Genomic DNA, 20,376 nt, shown 5'->3' on the forward strand with positions numbered 1-20,376 from the left:
AGACATGATAACTAAAATTAATCTAAAAAGACTACCTGTTTCTATGCTGGTCCAAAATATAGGTTGAGGTACCGTTACAACAAAATTAATAATTCCTTCATTCCTGTAAATAGTAAAATCTATCTTTATTACTGATTTTTATTATTTATGAATTATACACATGAAGTTAGAATGCACCTAAATTATATATGTGTAGCTTACATTGTTACATAATTTTGTTATATAACGTTTAAAAGTATCTAGGTATTGGATACTCCTATACTAGTGCACAAATCAGAACGTAGATAAATAGTCCTACTATTTTAAATCATATTTTCCTTGCCTGATATTGCTCCACCCATCACACAAAATTGCTACACTTAAAACAGTTCCCACAAGTTCTTTAACGGTAGTTGAGGTTTCATTATAAACCCTTTCAAGTAGGGAATTAGACAACATATCACGGTTAGGTAATTTAAATGCAGGTCTCAATTTTGCAAAGTTGTCTATCCATAGTTTATTTTCAAAAACTCTTAATGAGCACCCAGTACCATAGACAGCGCGTGCTAAATCCATTTGCGATTCATCCTGTAAAAACATGAAATTTACAAAAATTGTTATTACAAAAATTACTTATGTACTAAATAAAGTTTGCTAAATATTTGAAAGTATTAAATATTCTAAATATAATTCTTACTATTTGTTCATTAGTCATTTTGTCCGAGAAAATGTAGGATGCAATTTTATTTTTCTGAGGTGTGAATGGAACTCTTGTTGAAGAATGCAATCGTTTCAAGGGAGGCTTATCTGAATTGGTTTTATTTGGCTTACAGTCTCCAAACTTAGGGGTTGTAGACCTACTTTGGTTTCCACAACAGCTTGGGGTTCGAAAGAAAGACTCAATTGGAATTTGCAATATAGCAGATGATAAACATATTTTTTCCTTTTTTTCCATACATTGAATAGTTAAGTTTTCAGGAATATCTTCTTCCATCATTAGTTCAGTTTGAACTTTCTTTTGTTTAAAAGGCATATCGTTCAAATATTTGTTTTTTATTTGATCTCCACATTTCATACATTTTGCAATGTGCTCGGTCATTCGAGTGCCATTTTTTGATAGCTTTAAGCTGCAAAATTTGCATATAACTTGTTGAATTTTAGAACCTCCAGATTCTAAAGGTGCCTCATTGAACAATGTAGCTACAAAACATTTCTTTCTGCCTGGCATTTTTTTTTTTAGATTTCTTTTTTTTTTTTAAATAAATATAAACAATATTTTTAAAATTGTTTAATATTAAGTTTTTTTCATTAGTTATACAAACTTAGTTATTGTGTTATTTTTATTTACTTGAATAATTTTTGAATAAATAAAATTTTAGCTATCTAATTCAATTTGAATAAACATTTGAAAAAAATGATTTAAATTTTCTAAACTCAAATGAATCCAAGATAAAAAAACTTATAAAAAACAAAATTAAATCTTCAAAATAAACCAAACTATTTCAATTTTAAATTCCAATAATTAAAACTAGTTAAAATTTCAATCTTAAACTCTGTTTAAAATTGAAATATATAAAATAAAGAAATAAACTATTAAAATTTTACAAAAGTAATAAACAAAAGTACATAAAACATTAAAGTAAATTTTATATAACTGTTGGTTAATTTTTGTATTTTGCAATGCAGTGATATTTCATTCATTTTTATGAATGAAATAACACTGCTGAAATAACATTTTTATTTCATTCATTCAGTAGTGTTATACTTACAATTAACCAGTAACTACTAGTATAGTTTTTTTGAGATATATTAAAAAAATTACTTAATTTTTTTTTAATATTTAATACTGTTTTTTTTTTAAATGTGCATTTTATTTAATAGAAAACATTCATATTTTGAAGGTTTAATGCCTCTGAAACTGTTTCAAGTATTATTAATACCTTAAATTTAATAAATACTAAAAAAATAAAAAATAAAAAAAACTATAAAAAACAGTTTTTAAGAAAAAAAAAAACCGTTTTTTTTGGGTTGCAACTCTATAAATTTGTAAGAAATATTGTATAGGGTAAAATACATTACATTTAATAAAAAACATGTATATTTTGAAGGTTTACTGACACTGTAACTTTTTAAAGGATAATTGATATATAAAATTTAATGGACACCTAAAAAAAACAAAAAAAACCATTAAAAACATGTTTTTAGGACAGTTTTTTTTGAGTTGCAACTCTATGGAGGATGTTAAGTTTTAATCAGATGCATGTCTTGATGAAAATGTTGACCTTAGTTTGATTCGTCCCTATTTTAATGTTAAAGCATGGGAAGTTAACTGAAAAGGTTATTAAAGACAAAAAAAAGAGACAAATTTGATGTTTATTTTTAAAAAAAATGACATCATATAAAAAAATTAATAAACTCGATTTTGTTTCTTAATTGGTTTAATAAGTTTTTTCCTTTTAATTTGCTTTTTTACATGTTCTCTTTTAGTTAAATAAGAAGTTGCTAGTTCATGCATTAAATTTGTTTTAATGCACTATGGGTTTAAAATTATTTTGTTGTAATATGAACTATTATTTTGTTGTAATATGAAACCGACATGGGTTTAAAATTATTTTGTTGTAATATGAACTTCTATGTTTAGGGGTACTTAGATATTATTTTGTTATTGAGAAGTTTAATAACAGGAAGTAAATTTTTACTGTATTTTTAAGCAACTATAATATTTGATTTATTATTACTTTTGTTTATTTTAGTTTGTAGTAGTTGTTATTTTTTGAGGTTATCTTTTTTTTCTCATTTTATTTGTTGTTATTATCTTTCAGTAATGCAATCCATTGCAAAGTTACCATTTGCTTTGGTTATGTCTCTTTATCATGCTTTCCATTTTCTTACTTCTGATTCCACTCGCTAATCAGTTGATCAAAAGATTTTAAGAAGTATGAAATCAATTTTATAAAGTTTCTTGAATGATAAGTTGACAGTGTAGAGTTTGTTAAAAGCTAAATTGGTAGTGAAGAGTTTGTTAAATCTAACGTTTATAATGTAGAGTTTGTTGAATGACAAGTTTAGAGTTAAATGACAGGTGTAGAGCTTGTTAAAATTCAATTTAATAGTGTAGAGTTAATAGAAATATTGTGTTTAATTTAAAAAAGTAAAATTTAAAGCGGAAATTTAATTTGTTTTTTTGATTTTTTAGGTCATGATTGGAAACTTTTTCTGGCAATTAAAAAACTTTGCTCTGTTAGAAATGGATTCAATGGCTAAAAATCATAAACCGATACTTTTAGCCTTTAATTCATTAACTAATAGCTTAGAAAAATATTTAAAAAATACATAACCTAAACCTTATGGCACGGAGGCTTAAAAATAAACAACATTACCTCGATGGTATGTTGTTTTATTAATACATGTATTTATGGCTTTTTATTATTATTATTTAACATTTTCATAAATTTTCTAAAAGTTTGTATATAAGTATTTAAATTATAAAAGAGCTGTTTTCTTTGTCTTAGCATTTACGTTGTATTATGTTCTTAGAAATTTATGTTGTAATTTCTAGATGGATCTGAATCTCATACGTCTTGTGGTTATGATGAGTTTTAAGTAATAATAAACAAGAATTCTTTTGATAGTACTTAATAAATTGTCTCATCCGATAAATGAAAATTGTGCTCTCAGTCCATACTTTAGAGCAGCAGATCAATCGAATAGTAAAAGAAAATCAATTTAACAGTGATGCAATGTTCTTTTGGAAAATATAAATAGTGAGGTACAAATACTTCTGCAGCACGTACTGCACTAGTAGCTAAATTTTCTGCAACACTTATCACGAGTTTTTTCACTGTACAAACATCTTTAGCCGTAATTAACTTTGCAGGATTACATACAGTGTTGATACCTGTTTCGTACATGCTCCAAATTATTAAAACATTTGCTTTCAGTAAACCATTGTTACTTATAAAACATTATAAAATACTAAGATCAAAATTTCTCAAAAAGCAACAATGTCAATCACGACCTGTCATTGTTGGTTATTTAAAGAAATGTTTTTTCATGTGTTCTTAACTGCTTTCTTGGTTCTAAAGCAAATTTTCGAACTTTTTCGAGATCATATTTATGTGCAATAAATTGTCATAAATTTAATTTTGGCGCGAAAAGAATCGCAAAAATGGTTTATGAAATGTTTGAAGAATGACCTATGTGTTATCAGTAGTCCGGTGTCACAGGAAATTTTGCTGCTAGGAAATTTTGCGGCTGCGGCATATTTTCCTAGGAAAAATTGCCGCTCGCAGGAAAATTTGCTGCTGAAAAAAGCCAATTAATTAATATCAATCTTTCCTAACATTATTGCTTCGAAATTTCAAATTTTTTTTGCCTAAACGAACAAGCTAAATTGAAGGAGCACACTATAATGTTCAAATTAAAATTAACTTAAAATTTGTAAAGGATTATTCATAGCTCTTTTCCATCTTTTTAAATCTATTTACTTTTTATGTACGTTACATAATAAAAACCTTTGCCTTAATAAAAGTAATCTTTAAAAGTAATCCTCCTTAACCAATTAAAATAATTATAAAAAAAGAATTTTTTTAATTGATAATTTTACTTTTATTAACATTAAATATAAAATAGTTGGTTTTGCTAATATTTTTATAAATTTAATTTATGTTAATATTTCTAGCTTTCAATGTACTTTTTCAAAGTATTTTATTCATTGCCACACTATATATTAAGCTGAATCGAATTATTATAACAAAATAAAACTCAAAGACAAGAGTTGATAATATATTTAAAAAAAAAACAGAAATATTTTATAGAGAAAATATTTATGGCATATTTCGTATGCATATTTTGCAATTCCACTCCTGCACTGAATTGTCTTCTTTATATTGGACACATGTAATATGGAACCATTTTAGGCATTTGCTGCAAGCAACCATAAAATCATAAGTGCAAGGCATTAAGCAAGTGCAATGCAGTTGAACATTTATAGTTGAGGGATTGTTACGTGTAATACTCAATTTACTTCGCTTATTGAGTAATGGGAAGGGTTTAAACTGTCCAGCATGAAACATTTTTTCAAGATGTTGTCTCATAAACTATTGATTATATGATATAGTTTCGGGTTGTTTACCGAAAGCCAAATGCACAGCATTAGCTATAGCAAATAATCCACAATCCAAACTTCCGGTCTGTTGTTGGACACTTTTAACATTTACAACAATACTTGGTGGAAATTCACAATTATAATCGGCAAAATTCTTGTAACATCTGGCTAACTGATTAATTAGATGCAAATCTAGTTTGTTATACATACTGTCATAAAGTGAAATTGATCCATTTATTGAACAGGAATTGACCCAATGAGAATTAATAAAATGGATCTGAACAGAAATTTTATCTGTACTTACTGCCTTAAATGCATCAGTCTGTGACAACAAGGTATTCTGCAAACCAATAATATCTGGAAACTGTTTCTTTATTATCAACTGAGCTAAATTTATATGTTCGTCAGTCAATTCTTTGATGTCTAGTATAACTTTTTTCATTGTCAGTGTAAAAATAGAAAGTTCCTCAGGTATAGGTTTAGACTTTTCTTCAGAATTATTTAGGACTTTTTCAACAATATTATTTAAAACCATATTTTCAGAAATAGGATAATATATCTTCAAACGAGTCATATTGTATATTTGTTTTAATTTCTTATTGCAATCATTTACATAACATAAACGAAAAGTATTCTTTTTCAAAATTTGACAAATTTTTTATGGGCCAGTCCAATTTGGCTCCATCTTTGAACCTTTTCTGGAAAGTTTTTTACTATTTCTTATTAACACTTGAATGCCAACTTTAAACAACTGGTTTTCAGAACAATGTTTGGCATCATATGCTTTTTTTTGGCGTTCCTGAGCTTTCTGAATATTTTGCAGTGCATTTTTTCACATTTCTATTACATTTTCTAATAGACTTTCTCTATTTTTTAAACTGTCATCAATCGTAGGTTTATTTTCAAAATCATTTTTTACAGACTTTATTTGTAAATCAACAGGAAGCCTAGCTTGTCTTCCGTAAACTAGATAAAATGGGGTTTGTTTTGTAGAGTCTTGAACAGAGACACGGTATGAAAACAATACACTCTCAATGTATAGATCCCATGTGTTTTGGTTTTCATCAACATATTTTAAAAGTTGATGCTGAAGAGTTTGATTAAACCTTTCGTCTTGACCGTTGCTCTGTGGGTGGTAGGCACTTGTTACGTTGCACTTTGTTCCCATCATTTTATTTAATTCATGGTTTACCTAAACAAAACAAAAAAAAATAAAAACTCTTCACCTGAGTAGAAAAAATATAAGGAAATAGGTCTATTATAAAATGGTCTGTAAAAAAGGCTTGTATAAGGTTTATATTAAATAATAAACAAGTATATCATAACCAAATAAATAAAAATTAGTAAATTAAAAAAAAAAGTTTTGGCATAAAACATTTTTGTTATGCAAAACATTAACAAAGAAAAAAATATTTTTATATATGCATTGCAGATGAGGATGTTTAGCCAATGTTTTTTTAGCTTTCATTTTTCAACTTTAAATGAACAAGTCAAAAAGTTTTAAAATTCCAACTAAGTCTTTATTCACCCTTTACATCCAATTTTGATATATCAACTTTTCAAAATTTAGAATTATGAAAGTTATACATAAATTAGAGTTTTAAAAAAAGTAATGAAAATAAAAAAATAAACAAAAACATTTAAACAAACAAAATCCAACACAGTACCTCATTTACAAACACTCTTCCTTGGTCACTTATCTGAACTTCACAACAACCATGTCTTGTAAAGCATGTATGCAAGAATTCTGCTCCACTTGTAGCTGTTTTATCAGATAAGGAAGCAGCTTCAGGCCACTTGGAGAATAAACAGGTGGCTGTTACGATATATTTATTTTGCCTTTCTGTTAAAGGAAGAGGTCCAATTAAATCAACTCCAACAGTACTCCATACTTCATCTTTAACTTTAATAGGATGTAGTTCAGCTGAGTGTTTTTCAAATGCTCTATAAAGTATATTATGAAGGAAATAATATAAATTATGCATATTTAAAGACTTTATACAATTTGAAAATAACACAATTATGTTTAATTTTTGTTATAACTTAGATAATAATACCTGCAGTATTATAAATTAAAATTATCATTGTTATTATTGTTTTAAATAAATAACAAAAAATAAACTTTAGTGTATAAACCTGCTTGCTCTTTGACACCTATCACAATATTTACAAAAATTCTTCACATCATTTACCATCCCTTTCCAGTAATACCTCTCGGAGAGTTTTTCTAACGTTTTATCTCGACCAAAGTGTCCACCACCAAGAATTGCAGAATGACAGCCTTCGAGAATCATAGTTTTTTGACTTGTTAGAACTACTAGCAGATCCATGTTTCTTTTTTTATCGTAGTAAAAAAGTAAGCCATCCTTTACCAAAAATCTTCTAGACTTTCTTCTTAATCATCTTTTCTAATCTTATCCATGCCATGAGGGTATAATCCTCTGAAAATTAGATCAACAAGATTGTTGCATTCTTCGTCGTTCATATTTTAAATATGGACTCATGATTAATTTCTGTTTGTCACGCATTAAGCGGGAAATTTTCCTGTGAGCGGCAATTTTTCCTAGGAAATTATGCCGCAGCCGCAAAATTTCCTGTGACACCGGATATTCGCAACTATTTTATTATTACTATTAAAGTTGAGGAAACTTTTCAAATACAACAAATTAACAGTTTTCAGCTGTAAATCAATGATTATTGACGCACATATCCGAAATGTCAGTTTCATTTTCCCCCATCCTATCCAAGTTTTTAAATTATGTTTTTAAAGTCATTTTGTTAGTGTGTTAAATCGTTTGACGGCTAAATAAATTGAATAATTATTAAAGTAAATTAAAACTAGTAAAATATAAAGATTTTTTCAACTAACTACTTGTATATTGATTTAAAATGCTATCAAAATAATTAGTGATGTAAAAAAAAATATAAAGCAACGATAGCGTGTTTTTATGAGAAAATTCAAATCAACAGTTGCACGAATTTAAGTATCTACCAATCAGATTTCGCTGCCGTGACTTGATAAATAAACCAATCAAACTTCACTACTGTGACTTTAGGAAAAGAAATTAAAGCAACGGTAGGGGAGACCGGGGCTAATTGCAACAGAATTAAAAAAACTGTATTTATCTCCTTAAACTTTAATATTTTTGAAAATTTTTTTTCATGGTTATAAAATAGATCTTAGTGACATGTTAATCCAACATTGATAAATATAATATAAAACTTAGTTATTCCGCAATAGTGAAATAAAAATGAAAAAAAAAATGTTGCAACTTACCCCGCGTCGGGGCAAGTTGCAACAGTGAACGGGGCAAGTTGCAACACATTACTTTAAAAGAATAAGCCTTGTAGAGTTAACAGAAAATTACTAGTCAATCTGTAATTTCTATCTGGCAACAAAAATTTTATAATTACAATAAAAGAAAGTAGTATTTTCCTTGAGTTGCAATACATTTATTATGCTAGACTTCAAATATACCTGATTTGTTTAGTAAACTAAAAACTGTTTTTGAAAAAAAAAAGTTCTCTTGGTCAAATAAACAACAATTAAGTTTAAAAAAAGACAAGAGGAGTATTTAGGATATTTAAGTTCTGTACTTTTCTGTTTTTAGGATATAAAAACACAATAACATTTTGTTTAAAAAACAATTTTTTTAATGCAAAAAATTACATTAATTCCATTTTAATTCACTCTTCTTTTTCAGCCATAAGTCGCTGTTTTACTGGAGTATCTGTAAGAATTTCTGCATACTTTCTCTTTGATCTAGTGAGTATTTCTTTCCTAGGTTGTGCTTTTGGCAGAGGTCTTACATTCTCTGGGGAAAATTCTAATGATGCCAGAGATGGAATTGCATCTGAGATTGAAGTTGATATACTAATATCAATACCTGCTTTAGATTGAGTTGCTGGACGATCAGTAACAAATGATGGAGCAAAATCTGCATCTGAAAATATATCCTTATCATATGGGAATATTCCTGCCACTCTAAAACCAGATGTTATGTTTTGTTGTGTAAGAGAATGCTGTAAGGCTATTTGTGCAATTCCTGGCAAATCATATATACTCATTGTTTTTCATGGCCATTGTTTCATCCATGAGTCTTGTGCATTAGCTACGCATTTTTTGAATGGTCCGAATACAGATCTATCTAGAGGTTGCAACTTATGTGAGCAATGAGGAGGGAAGGAAAGCAAAACTATACCATTATCTTTACACAATGTTATTAATTGAACAGATAAATGAGACTGATAGTTATCTAAAAGTAATAGCACAGGACTTTCTTTTTTGGGCTTGACATGCCGAATAAAGTGGTTTAAGTAAGTAACAAAGCACTCTTCATTCATCCACCCTGACCCATTCGAAGCACCAATGCATTCATTTGGTCCATCACGATACAATGTACAATAGAAACATTGGAGGCACATATTTGCCACATGTATTTACAGCTAACACCATTGTCACTAGTGTCCCCCGTTCTTAAGATGTTAATGCTCCAACTTGTTTAATACCTTTACGAGCAATTACCTTGTTTGGTTTTTGCACAGTGGTGATACCAGTCTCATCAACATTGTAAATATTAGATGCAGAAAAATGATTTCTATCTAAAACATCTGATAATTTTTGAAAAAATACACCTACGTTAGCACTATTAAAACTAGTTGCTCGTGCAAGACTTGTTGCTTCTGGAGTTCTGATAGACAATCCTGAATGTCGATTTAAAAACCCTCTCATCCAGTCAGGACCAGCCATTGAAAGTTTTAACCAAGATTTTGGAAAATTAGGGCTATACTTTATAGCACATTCAAATGCAAGTTTTTGTGCTTCATAAGGTGATAATCCATAATAAATATCAGAAGCTGTTGGTATATATAAAGCAATAGCTTTTTCTTGTTCTAAATTGAAAACTTGGCGTGACTTTTGATAACCAGGAATAGGTAGCGGCATTTCCATATTAATAGCTTTTTTTACTTTATTTATGTAACGAAAAAGAATTGAGTAGTGGATTCCATAACTTTTTGCAGATGCTCTAATCGATATTTCTTTTCCATCAATATGGTTTGCTGCCTCTATTACCACTGCTGTTGGATAAAGGCTTTTTTCAGTTTTTCTCTTATAAGTTCTCATTTACAATTTCTACTTAAGCACAAAATAACAGTTTAATCAAATAACAATAAAATAAAAAAACATTAAAATCATTTTACACAACTTAACCTACATCATCATTTATTTATATATGAATGACTAATGTATCTTTGCATATATGTGTGCATGTATATATATATATATATATATATATATATATATATATATATATATAAATTTATATATATATATAAATTTATATATATTGTGAATAAAAGTATTGTGAATTTCAAAGGTATCACAAATACCTTTGAAATTCACAATACTTTTAGTATTACACATTTAGGTATCACAGATGTAATGACTTGCAAAGCTGCTCTGTTTTATTAAAAAATTTGTGCTGGGAAATATCAAAAAGAATGTACAAGCAATAAATAAATATTTTGGTTTCATTTTATTTCTGAAAATGATTTTGCATTTTGATTATATCTCGATTTATATAACTTTTACTACAGTTTTGATTGGTTTAACACCATAGTAATTATCAATTAATTACTAATTATAATTAGTAATTATAATTAGTCTAATTAACTACAATTACACATATATCATTATTTCACACCAAATCTCTAATTTATTTTTTATTCTTGTCAACTAAACATAACGTGAACAATTATTTTCAACATAACTTTATGAGTTAATAGAAAAAAATTTTTTGTATAGGATTGTTATCGATATGGCCATCCCATTATCTCTTGAACAACGCCTGCAAATAGTGGTAATGTCAAAACAAGGAATTTCCTGCAGGGAAATTGCTAAAGCATTAAAGGTTAGCTTGAGGACTGTCACCTACACCATCAAAAGAGAGAGAGAGACCAGGACAGTAAAAGACAAAAAGCGTTCTGGCAGACCACGCAAAACGACCATTCGGGAAGATCGGCTTTTGGTTCGGGCAAGTCTGGCTTTTACATCACTTCTGATGCAGCCAGTTACATGGAAAAAACGTACAGCATCAATCTGGCAGCAAGAACCGTAAGGAACGCCTTCAGCAAGCTGAGTTGAATGACAGAATTGTTGCCAAGAAGCCATTATTGCGGCTTGACAATATTGCGAAGCGACGAGCATTTGCAAGGCAACACAAGAACTGGACTGTTGAACAGTGGAATAAAGTGTTGTGGAGTGATGAGAGTTGTTTTACTGTATTCTGTGGAGCAAAACGAGCGTATGTTAGAAGGAAAGTTGGTGAGAGATTTAGTTCTCAATGTGTTGCACCAACAGTGAAACATGGAGGCACTGTTAACCAAGACAAGTACATAGAAATACTCAAAACACAAGTTAAACCATCTGCCACCAAGCATTTTGGCAGGAATAAGACGTTTGTTTTCCATCAAGACAATGCTTCCTGCCACAAAGCCAAAAAAGTTACTGAATACTTTCGAACTGCACGCATCAATGTGATTCAATGGCCACCACAAAGTCCAGACTTGAACCCCATTGTAAATTTGTGGGAGGAACTGTTCAGAATAGTGCAGAAAAGCCCAGCAATTTGGATGAATTGTGGCAACAGTTGGAGTCTGCTTGGCATGCAATCCCAATTGCCACAGTTCAAAAGCTGGTACAGTCAATACCTAGGCGCATACAGGCAGTCATTGAAGCGCGTGGTGGACACACAAAATATTAACATTTTTTATATTTGTGTTGTTTTTTTACAAATGCTATGCATTTATATAATTTGAATCATGTTTGATGCTGTTTGGTGGTGCTTTAACTTTTGCATCATAAAAATAAATGACTTTTTTCTTGTTTTTCCTGAGTGTGGCAAAGACTTTATGCCGCTACTGTATATAGTACTTCTAAGGTTAAGTTAAAGTTAGCTATTTAATCCACAACATGTCTAAAGTAAGGCTGTTCAACAAGCTATGCAAATTACAGTGTATGTAGATTTATGAAATAGAATTTACTAATTGGATGAAATTAGAGCATGTATGATAAATTGATAGAAGAGTAGTTAATTTTTATTTTTGTTTTTTTAGGTATTGGCAGGCTGTACTTAACGACTTACCTTCCTGCAACGAAATTAAAAAAATCTTCAACAAACCAATTTAAAATTTTCATAGCAGAATTTTTTATAGAAGAATTTTCCCTTTATTTTATTTACTAATTAAATTACTTGTATTTCATAATTTCTTTAAATTATTTTTGGAGGTTGTTTAATTTTGGTGATTTACAAAATTTCAAGTTTAAAAAATTATTTTACATATAGATTTTTAGTTTTTTGATAATTAATTTTCATCCAGGAGTATAATTATAATTGGAGTGTCCAACTTTTGCAATGATCCATACGCTTTGTTTTCTTATAAATTTAGCGCAAAATGTCTGTACCGATAGAAACCACTCGCAAAAACTTTTGATATTGATTGGTCTATTAAAATTTTATTGTCGTTTTCACATGGTTTCCACTTACTAAGACTATAAGTGTGAAAACACGCGCAAACTGGCAATCGGGAGATTTTTTGAACAAAAATTAACGCCGTGAAAGAGTGTACCACAATTTAAAACTATTCTCGGCTTCCTTTTTCCTCCAGCTAATCTATTATACCTGTTTGATACTATACTTTACAAGTTTGTACCATACTTTTTTTCTCTATAATTTCTATCTATGAAATAAATTGTTTTACTGCTTTTCCTATTTTTATGTATCTTTATCGGAATTTTATAAATGAATCGTTTTTCAACACCTTTGTTTGCGGACTTTAAAATTACAATTTAAACCTCGTTTTGAAACGGTGAATCATTTTTCTACACCTTTCCATGCGGATATCAACACTTTCAAATTACAATTTAAACCTCGTTTTGAAACGGTGAATCATTTTTACTTACTTCTTTATAAGAATACGCAAATATAATGAGTGTAATCTTTCTAGTTTATTTATTATACTTGGAGTTGTCATGATTTCTTTTTGTTTTGTTTTTGTTTGTTTATTTCGCCTTTAATAAACAATTACAATTTAAAAAGTACATAAATAAAAACACTGGCGGGGCAAGTAGAAGATATTATTTTATCACCGAGCTCGAACCGTACGTATTTACAATAACCGTATAATATATTTATACTTGACAAATTGTTTATTGAAAAAATGTAAAATAAATAACAATTAGTTTTAGAAAACCTTCAAGAACAATATTCATGTTAAGAGTAATAATCAAGTAAACAAGAAAAATTGTAAAAAAAGAAAAAAATTAAAATAAATAATTAATAAATTAAGAAGCACATTTTGCAAGAACCGTAATATATACGTATACTATACAACTTATTTATTAAAAAATATAAAAATAAAATATATAACAAATTGTAATAAAGTAATATTTAAATAAAGAACGAAAAATGAAAAATAAAGGAGTATTTAATTTACAAAAACCGTAATATTTGTGTATATTTTAAAACCAATTTGTATAAAAGTAAAATAAATGATAATTCATTAATAGTTAAATAAAAAATAAAAAAATTCGAGAATTCATATTAGATTTCAACAATAACATTCAAGATTAGAGGAAATACATAGCTAAATTAATGAAAAAAAGTTTATACATCTGAGACATATTTTATATAATTGAATTGAATTTTAGTTTAAAAAAAGCATTTCAAATCGGAAATGTTAAAATCCATCAGTAATAACACCAGTTTCGATTTTAACTGCTGTATACTAACTTTTATCGTATTTGCAATCTTTTTCCACAAATAAGGTCGATATTGAATTAAATATGTAATTTGTTTTGAATTATATTTAGGGACAATGTAGATATTATTTGAAAGTTTTGTTTGAAAAATTTTCATTGTATCCACTCGCGGAACACTGAAGTATACATCTTCTGTAACAAATAAATACTTAACTGATGTAAGCTAATCAGAGAAATTCATTGCTACTTCATCTAAAACGTGTTCTGGTGAACTTAACATTTAACTTGGTTCATAATTTGGTATTTGCGTATATGGTTTTATGCGTTAAAAACTTGATTTGACCAAGACTCGAAGAACCATGGTTACGTCAGTGCGATTAAACCCCCTTAACGCGTACAGTTTTTATATAATAGGTTATTCAGATTTTTGTATCACTAAATCTCGTTTTAACCGACTTATTTTAGTTACTTGCGTTAGCTAAAATATTAGTTATACTACTATAGTTACATGCGTCTGCTACAATATTAGTAATATTGCTAAACAACGGTGTTACTTATTTTAACTTATATTACTATATACTTTCTTGATCATGAAGTATACTTCATTATCACTACTATTGTTGCAAATCTAAAAAAAAAAAAAAAAAAAATTGCAGAGAGTACGTTTGGCAAATCACAAAACCTCAAAAAATGTTTAAGAGAACTTACATTAATTTTAAAAAAATTAGGATTACAGATAAAAAAAGTTTACACTACTTTGTACCACTATCGATCTTACGATATATCGTAAGTTGTATGTGCCGTTTGTATCGTAAGATAAATGTGCCGTTAAAATAGTCGCTTAAAAATAGTTACTTGACACACGAGATTACTCCGCACTTTACTTTAAATTTTATAACTCAAGGTTTAAAATCTTAACACACGCGTACAATAAATATTATTAACAACAACAACAAAAATTACTTTAATTATTTTTGTATACAAATCTTGCATGCAAAATTGTTAAACAATTGTTTAGAAAAATTGTTTAGCAACTTTAGAAATTATATTACTTTGAGAGCAAGTTCTTTGACTATTTAAAACATGCAAAATAACAACGCGAAATAACAACTTTTTGGCGAAAATTCCTAGAATTGAATTGGGATTTCGGGAAAAATTTACTTTGTTTTATTACTCCAAACTTTACAATTACCTACCTAAATCAATTAGAGAAGGAAACATATATATATATATATATATATATATATATATATATATATATATATATATATATATATATATATATATATATATATATATATATATATATATATATATATATATATATATATATATTATGTTAGTGTATTCTACAAATAGAGTGCTCAATGTTCTTAAAGAACAGAGCAATAAATTAGTAAAAACACTTACCTAATTTTTAGTTGTCTTCAATGGCGCGTTTCTCTATCAGTAGGTTCACCATCTTCTTGACGAACCTAGTGATGGAAAACACGTTTTTGAAGACTATATATATATATATATATATATATATATATATATATATATATATATATATATATATATATATATATATATATATATATATATATATATATATATATATATATATATATACATGTATATACACTCACATATATATATGAAACAAAAAATAACAATAAACAAACAATAACTTATTTAAAAATAAACAAAGGTAAAGTTAAACAAAGATAAAAATATACAAAGGTAAACAAATTTTTCTTAAAGTTAAAAAAAAATCACAAAATCTCACCGCTTTATTTGTTTAATATACCTTGGTTTCATGAGATTCTTTTTATAAAACATCAAAACCGTTAAAGGATATATTCTTACAAATCCCCTCAAAAAAAAGACTGACACTTATAATGCCTAACTTTTTTGTTGACAATTAAATTATTTGTTGTCTTAAATGACAATCTTAAAAAAATAGAATCTTAAAATCAATGACAATCTTAAAAATCTATGACAATCTTAAATGACAATCTTAAAAAAAAGAAAAAATAAATCTTTTTTCCGGATGCTTTTTAATATTGCCGTAAATAAAGCCGATACATTTTATTTAGTCTCATGTACTTTTAACGCATCGTAAACAAATGAAACATAAACATTTCCTTTTTCCATTTTAAGTTAAGAAAAAAAGTTTAAGTGTTTAAATAATTTTCAAGAATGATACCTTAAATAAGTCATTATAGTATTATAAAATATTAGAACGAATGGGAGAGAATAGAAAATCAGTATGTGTCGTAGGAGCTGGTTTATCTGGATTGGCTACTGCCAAATGCATGCTTGATGCAGGGTTTAAAGTGATTTGCTACGATGAAAATGAAAGCATTGGAGGAAAGTGGAATAAGGACAGTCTTGACTATATTCCACGCTCTATAATAACAAATGTTCCCAAAACATCAATGTGTTTCTCAGACTTTCCACCAAATAATTACCCATTGTTTATGTCTGCAGAAAATTTTTATAAATATTTAAATTCTTACTCAGATCATTTTAATTTGCAGTCAGTTATAAAATTAGGTTGTTCTGTATTAGAAGTTGAGCCTGAAGATGCTTTATTAGCTGACACAAAATGGAAAGTTACTATTAAACCAAAGTGTTGTGCCAGTGAAGTGAAGCTTTTTGACGTTGTGCTGGTTTGTTCGGGTTTTTATAAAAAACCATATATTCCAAAAAAAGTTAAACAAGTTCTAAGTGAATTTAAGGGTGAAATTATACACAGCAGACATTTTAAGGATTCAATTCAATACAAAAATAAAAGAGTACTTGTATATGGGCTAGGAAACACAGGAGGTAAAGTTTTTTTTTTTGCCCAAATTTTTTGATTTCCTTTTGTTTGAATTTTTATGTATTAAAATTGAAAAAATAAAGATTTTATACAGTTTGATCATTACAATCTGCATTTAAATTCTGTTTTACAATATGACTTTTAGGAAAACTATTAATACAGTTTTATTTATAGCAAAGTTTAAATTAACTAATTTAACTTACTTTGTTTTTTAAAGTATTATTTTATAAATAATTTAGCTTTTAACAAACTTCTAATTATATTATTGATTTTACAGTAGTTTTATCTGTAAATCCCTTTTTTAAACTATTAAACCATATTTTTAAATCACCTTAGTACCAAAAAAGTGGTTGTAAAAATGTTCTTTCATAATCCTTACCACAAATTTATATTCCTGAATTTTAAACTTTTTTTTACATAAATTTTGATTCTATAATTTTTCATTCTTTGTTATTATTTGTTTTTATTCTTTTTTTTTATTAGTGTATGGATAATAAAATTTTTTAAATGATATATAATTTTTTTATTTAAAATTAAGTGATGTTGCATGTGACTTGTCAAATCAAAATGAAACTACACATGTATCCACTTGTAGAGGTGCTGTTGTAGTACCTAGAATCTTAAAAGATGGCTCAATATTTCTGAACAAAAGTAAACTCAGATTGCTTGATTATATTCCAGACTTTATACAAAGATTCTTTTTTAAATACTTTCTTAAAAAAATGTCAAGTCATATTTATAATCAGGATGTTCTTGGTTTGTCATCATCTATGCTATCTTCTGTTTGCATCAATGATTTTTTATGCATGCAAATTCTTTTTGGAAAAATTGTTATAAAACCTGAGATCTTAAAAACTACTGGAAGTACTGTTTTTTTTTCTAACAATACTTTTTTAAAAGATGTTGACACTATTGTTTTATGCACTGGCTATAAACGACAATTTTCTTTTTTATCTGATAAAGTTGTCAATATTAAACATAATGGCAAATTCATACCATTGTACAAAAACATTTTCTATCCAAAATTTTATAAAAGTATGGCATTTATTGGAATGGTGTCATTAAATGGTCCATATACATTAATGGCAGAGATGCAAGCTCGGTATGCTGCACAGGTGTTTAAAGGAATTATTAAACTACCAGATGAAAATAAAATGAATGCTGACATAGATAAACAGTTTCAATATCTGAAGCATCATTATAGTGACCTTAAAGAAATAAACTTTGTAAGTATACTTTGTGTCTCTTTTATACAGACAAACATACATACAAAAATATTTAAAAGTTTATTTATGTAAAGGCCTGTTTTGTGTTGTTTTATTTTTTTATTTTCAAGAGAACTATAAAATGAACTATATAAATTTAAGTATAAAAAAAAAAAATAAACTGAATATATATATCAGGGGCTATTCTAGGTCGTTTTCGACAGTGTTGACCGTATTTAGGCGCCAATTTGGGCGCCGTCTAAGTTAAAATTTGAGGTTCCTTTTTTTTCTGTTTTTTATGATCAATATTGCTTTTTTCACAAAAAAACACTAATTTTCTGCTAAATTTTGCTGGGAGGGGGCGGGGGTTACTGCCACCCAAATTTTTTTCCTAAAATAGGCCCTGTATATATATATATATATATATATATATATATATATATATATATATATATATATATATATATATACATATATATATGTATATATATAGTTCTATAGATTGTTGCATTTGGGAAGCACGGAAGGAAAAAAATGATTCTTACGCCAACAAATACGTCACTTTTAATTACTTTTGACTTTCGTCCAACATTTGCATGTTGGACAAAAGTCAAAACCATTAATTTAATTACAAATTAATTATTTTTTAAAAAACCCGCAAAAACACAAATTTAATTGACCAGAATATTTTAAAAACATTCTGAATGTTTTTAACAATATTAACAATGTTTTTTTTTTTTTTTTAAATGTTTTTATTTTTTATTTTTTACTGTAAATCATGCGCGGAGTGTTGCTACATCGACTATCTTATAGCCTGACTCGCAACAAAGTGCTGCTACATTGACTGACAGAAAGCCTGAGTCCGCAACAGAGTGCTGCTATATCGACTGACAAATAGCCTGACTCGCAACAGAGTGCTGCTACATCTACTATCTTTTAGCCTGACTCACAAGGGAGTGCTGCTACATCGACTAAGGGTTTAGTTGGGGCAGGCAGTCTATCATTTGTTGAAAAAAAAATTCCGGTCTTGCATTTTAGTTTTTACTTTTTGTCAACAAAATACGAAAAAACTTTCTGACAACATATAAGAGTTATATATATATATATATATATATATATATATATATATATATATATATATATTTATATATATATATATATATATATATATATATATATATATATATATATATATATATATATGTATATATATATGTATATATATATATATATGTATATATATATATATATATATATATATATATATATATATATATATATATATATATATATATGTATATATATATATATATATATATATATATATATATATATACTTGGATTACTGCTGTTTTTGCATCAATATTTATTCTTTCACTTTCTTGTAAATTGTTGTTTGATTTTTCTTTACAAATGCGTATTTAACATATTTAACATTTATTACTGATATGTGCTGGGTAAATTCTGTTACAGTAGACTTCTTTGAAATTTTTTAAATGTTTGCACATGTTTTAGTTTCGAGTTTTCTCCACTTGCCCCAGGTTACATTAAAGTGAAAGGTAACAACATTTTAAAAGTGTTTTTTGAACTTTTTCATAGCATGCAAAGGTATAAAACAGTTCAAAATGCACTTGTCATAGGCATTATTATCAAATAACAAGCCCATAGTAATGTAAAATGGGTATCAAATGTCAATTAACTCAGTTAAGAACACACTATTGAAAACATTAGTTTGTTCTCTGAAACTTTACTTTTAATCATTAGTTTTTGCTTTGAAATGTAAATAGATTCCGAGAGGGAATGGACTGTGACTTTTAAAAGCTAAAATTTTGTGCAAAAGGATTTTAGCAAGAGTAATCAAGCAAAAGTCATTCTATATGTAGATTTGTTTTATGTTATTTGATTTAGATTCCTGGAAGCGCTTGGCTTTATTTTGAAGATTTAGCTAAGGGAATTGGATGCAATATATCTTTAGTAGCAATTTTTTTTAAAGATCCCAAATTAGCTTGGCATTTATTTATGTGCAGAAGTATTTTTGAGTACAGATTATTTGGTCCAAATTCATGGGCTGGTGCTCGTGAAGCTATATTAAATGAATCAAGTTGTCTTTACGATTATCTGAAAGATTCAAGGAATGTTTGTGAAATATAGGTTTCTGCATTTTTATGAAGATAATTTAAATTTACTTATGTATTTACTGTATATACTTGCTTTTTTAATATTATTTTTGGTATTTTTTATTTTTTAAAACTTTTAAATGTCATTACTTATTTCTTTATTTCTTTATATATTTATTTATAATTTTATGTAAAGAAAAGTCTTTCCATCTGCTTTTCATTTTTACAGATAATAGATATGTAAAGAAAAATGATGACTGTCATTTTCTGTTTTTATTTTATTTTTAAAAAGAGTTATTTCTTTGCATTTATGGTTTGTAGAGAAATGTTATCAAATTGAAATTCATTTTCTTTGATTTAAAATTTTTTCATATGTAAAATAATAAAATTTTTTATTC

At 27.4% G+C, this 20,376-nt stretch overlaps 3 protein-coding genes across 3 annotated transcripts; 1 reads left to right on the forward strand and 2 right to left on the reverse strand.

Moving 5' to 3' along the window:
- On the reverse strand, positions 1 to 1,263 carry LOC136078207 (uncharacterized). Its single transcript, XM_065793431.1, has 2 exons — positions 677 to 1,263; positions 1 to 567 (listed from the first exon to the last, which is right to left on the reverse strand). Exons 1-2 carry the CDS (start codon positions 1,205 to 1,207, stop codon positions 298 to 300), a joined length of 801 nt encoding a protein of 266 aa, XP_065649503.1. The 5' UTR covers positions 1,208 to 1,263; the 3' UTR covers positions 1 to 297.
- A 7,897-nt stretch (positions 1,264 to 9,160) lies between these two features.
- Positions 9,161 to 9,511, reverse strand: LOC136078722 (uncharacterized). Its single transcript, XM_065794512.1, has one exon. It carries the CDS (start codon positions 9,509 to 9,511, stop codon positions 9,161 to 9,163), a length of 351 nt encoding a protein of 116 aa, XP_065650584.1.
- A 6,411-nt stretch (positions 9,512 to 15,922) lies between these two features.
- LOC100201422 (dimethylaniline monooxygenase [N-oxide-forming] 2) lies at positions 15,923 to 20,126 on the forward strand. Its single transcript, XM_065794513.1, has 4 exons — positions 15,923 to 16,661; positions 16,896 to 16,932; positions 17,195 to 17,882; positions 19,770 to 20,126. Exons 1-4 carry the CDS (start codon positions 16,079 to 16,081, stop codon positions 20,010 to 20,012), a joined length of 1,551 nt encoding a protein of 516 aa, XP_065650585.1. The 5' UTR covers positions 15,923 to 16,078; the 3' UTR covers positions 20,013 to 20,126.
- The last annotated feature ends 250 nt before the right edge of the window (positions 20,127 to 20,376 follow it).

The sequence above is a fragment of the Hydra vulgaris genome, chromosome 03, assembly GCF_038396675.1.
Source record: "Hydra vulgaris chromosome 03, alternate assembly HydraT2T_AEP".
Classification (NCBI taxonomy): Eukaryota; Metazoa; Cnidaria; class Hydrozoa; order Anthoathecata; family Hydridae; genus Hydra; species Hydra vulgaris.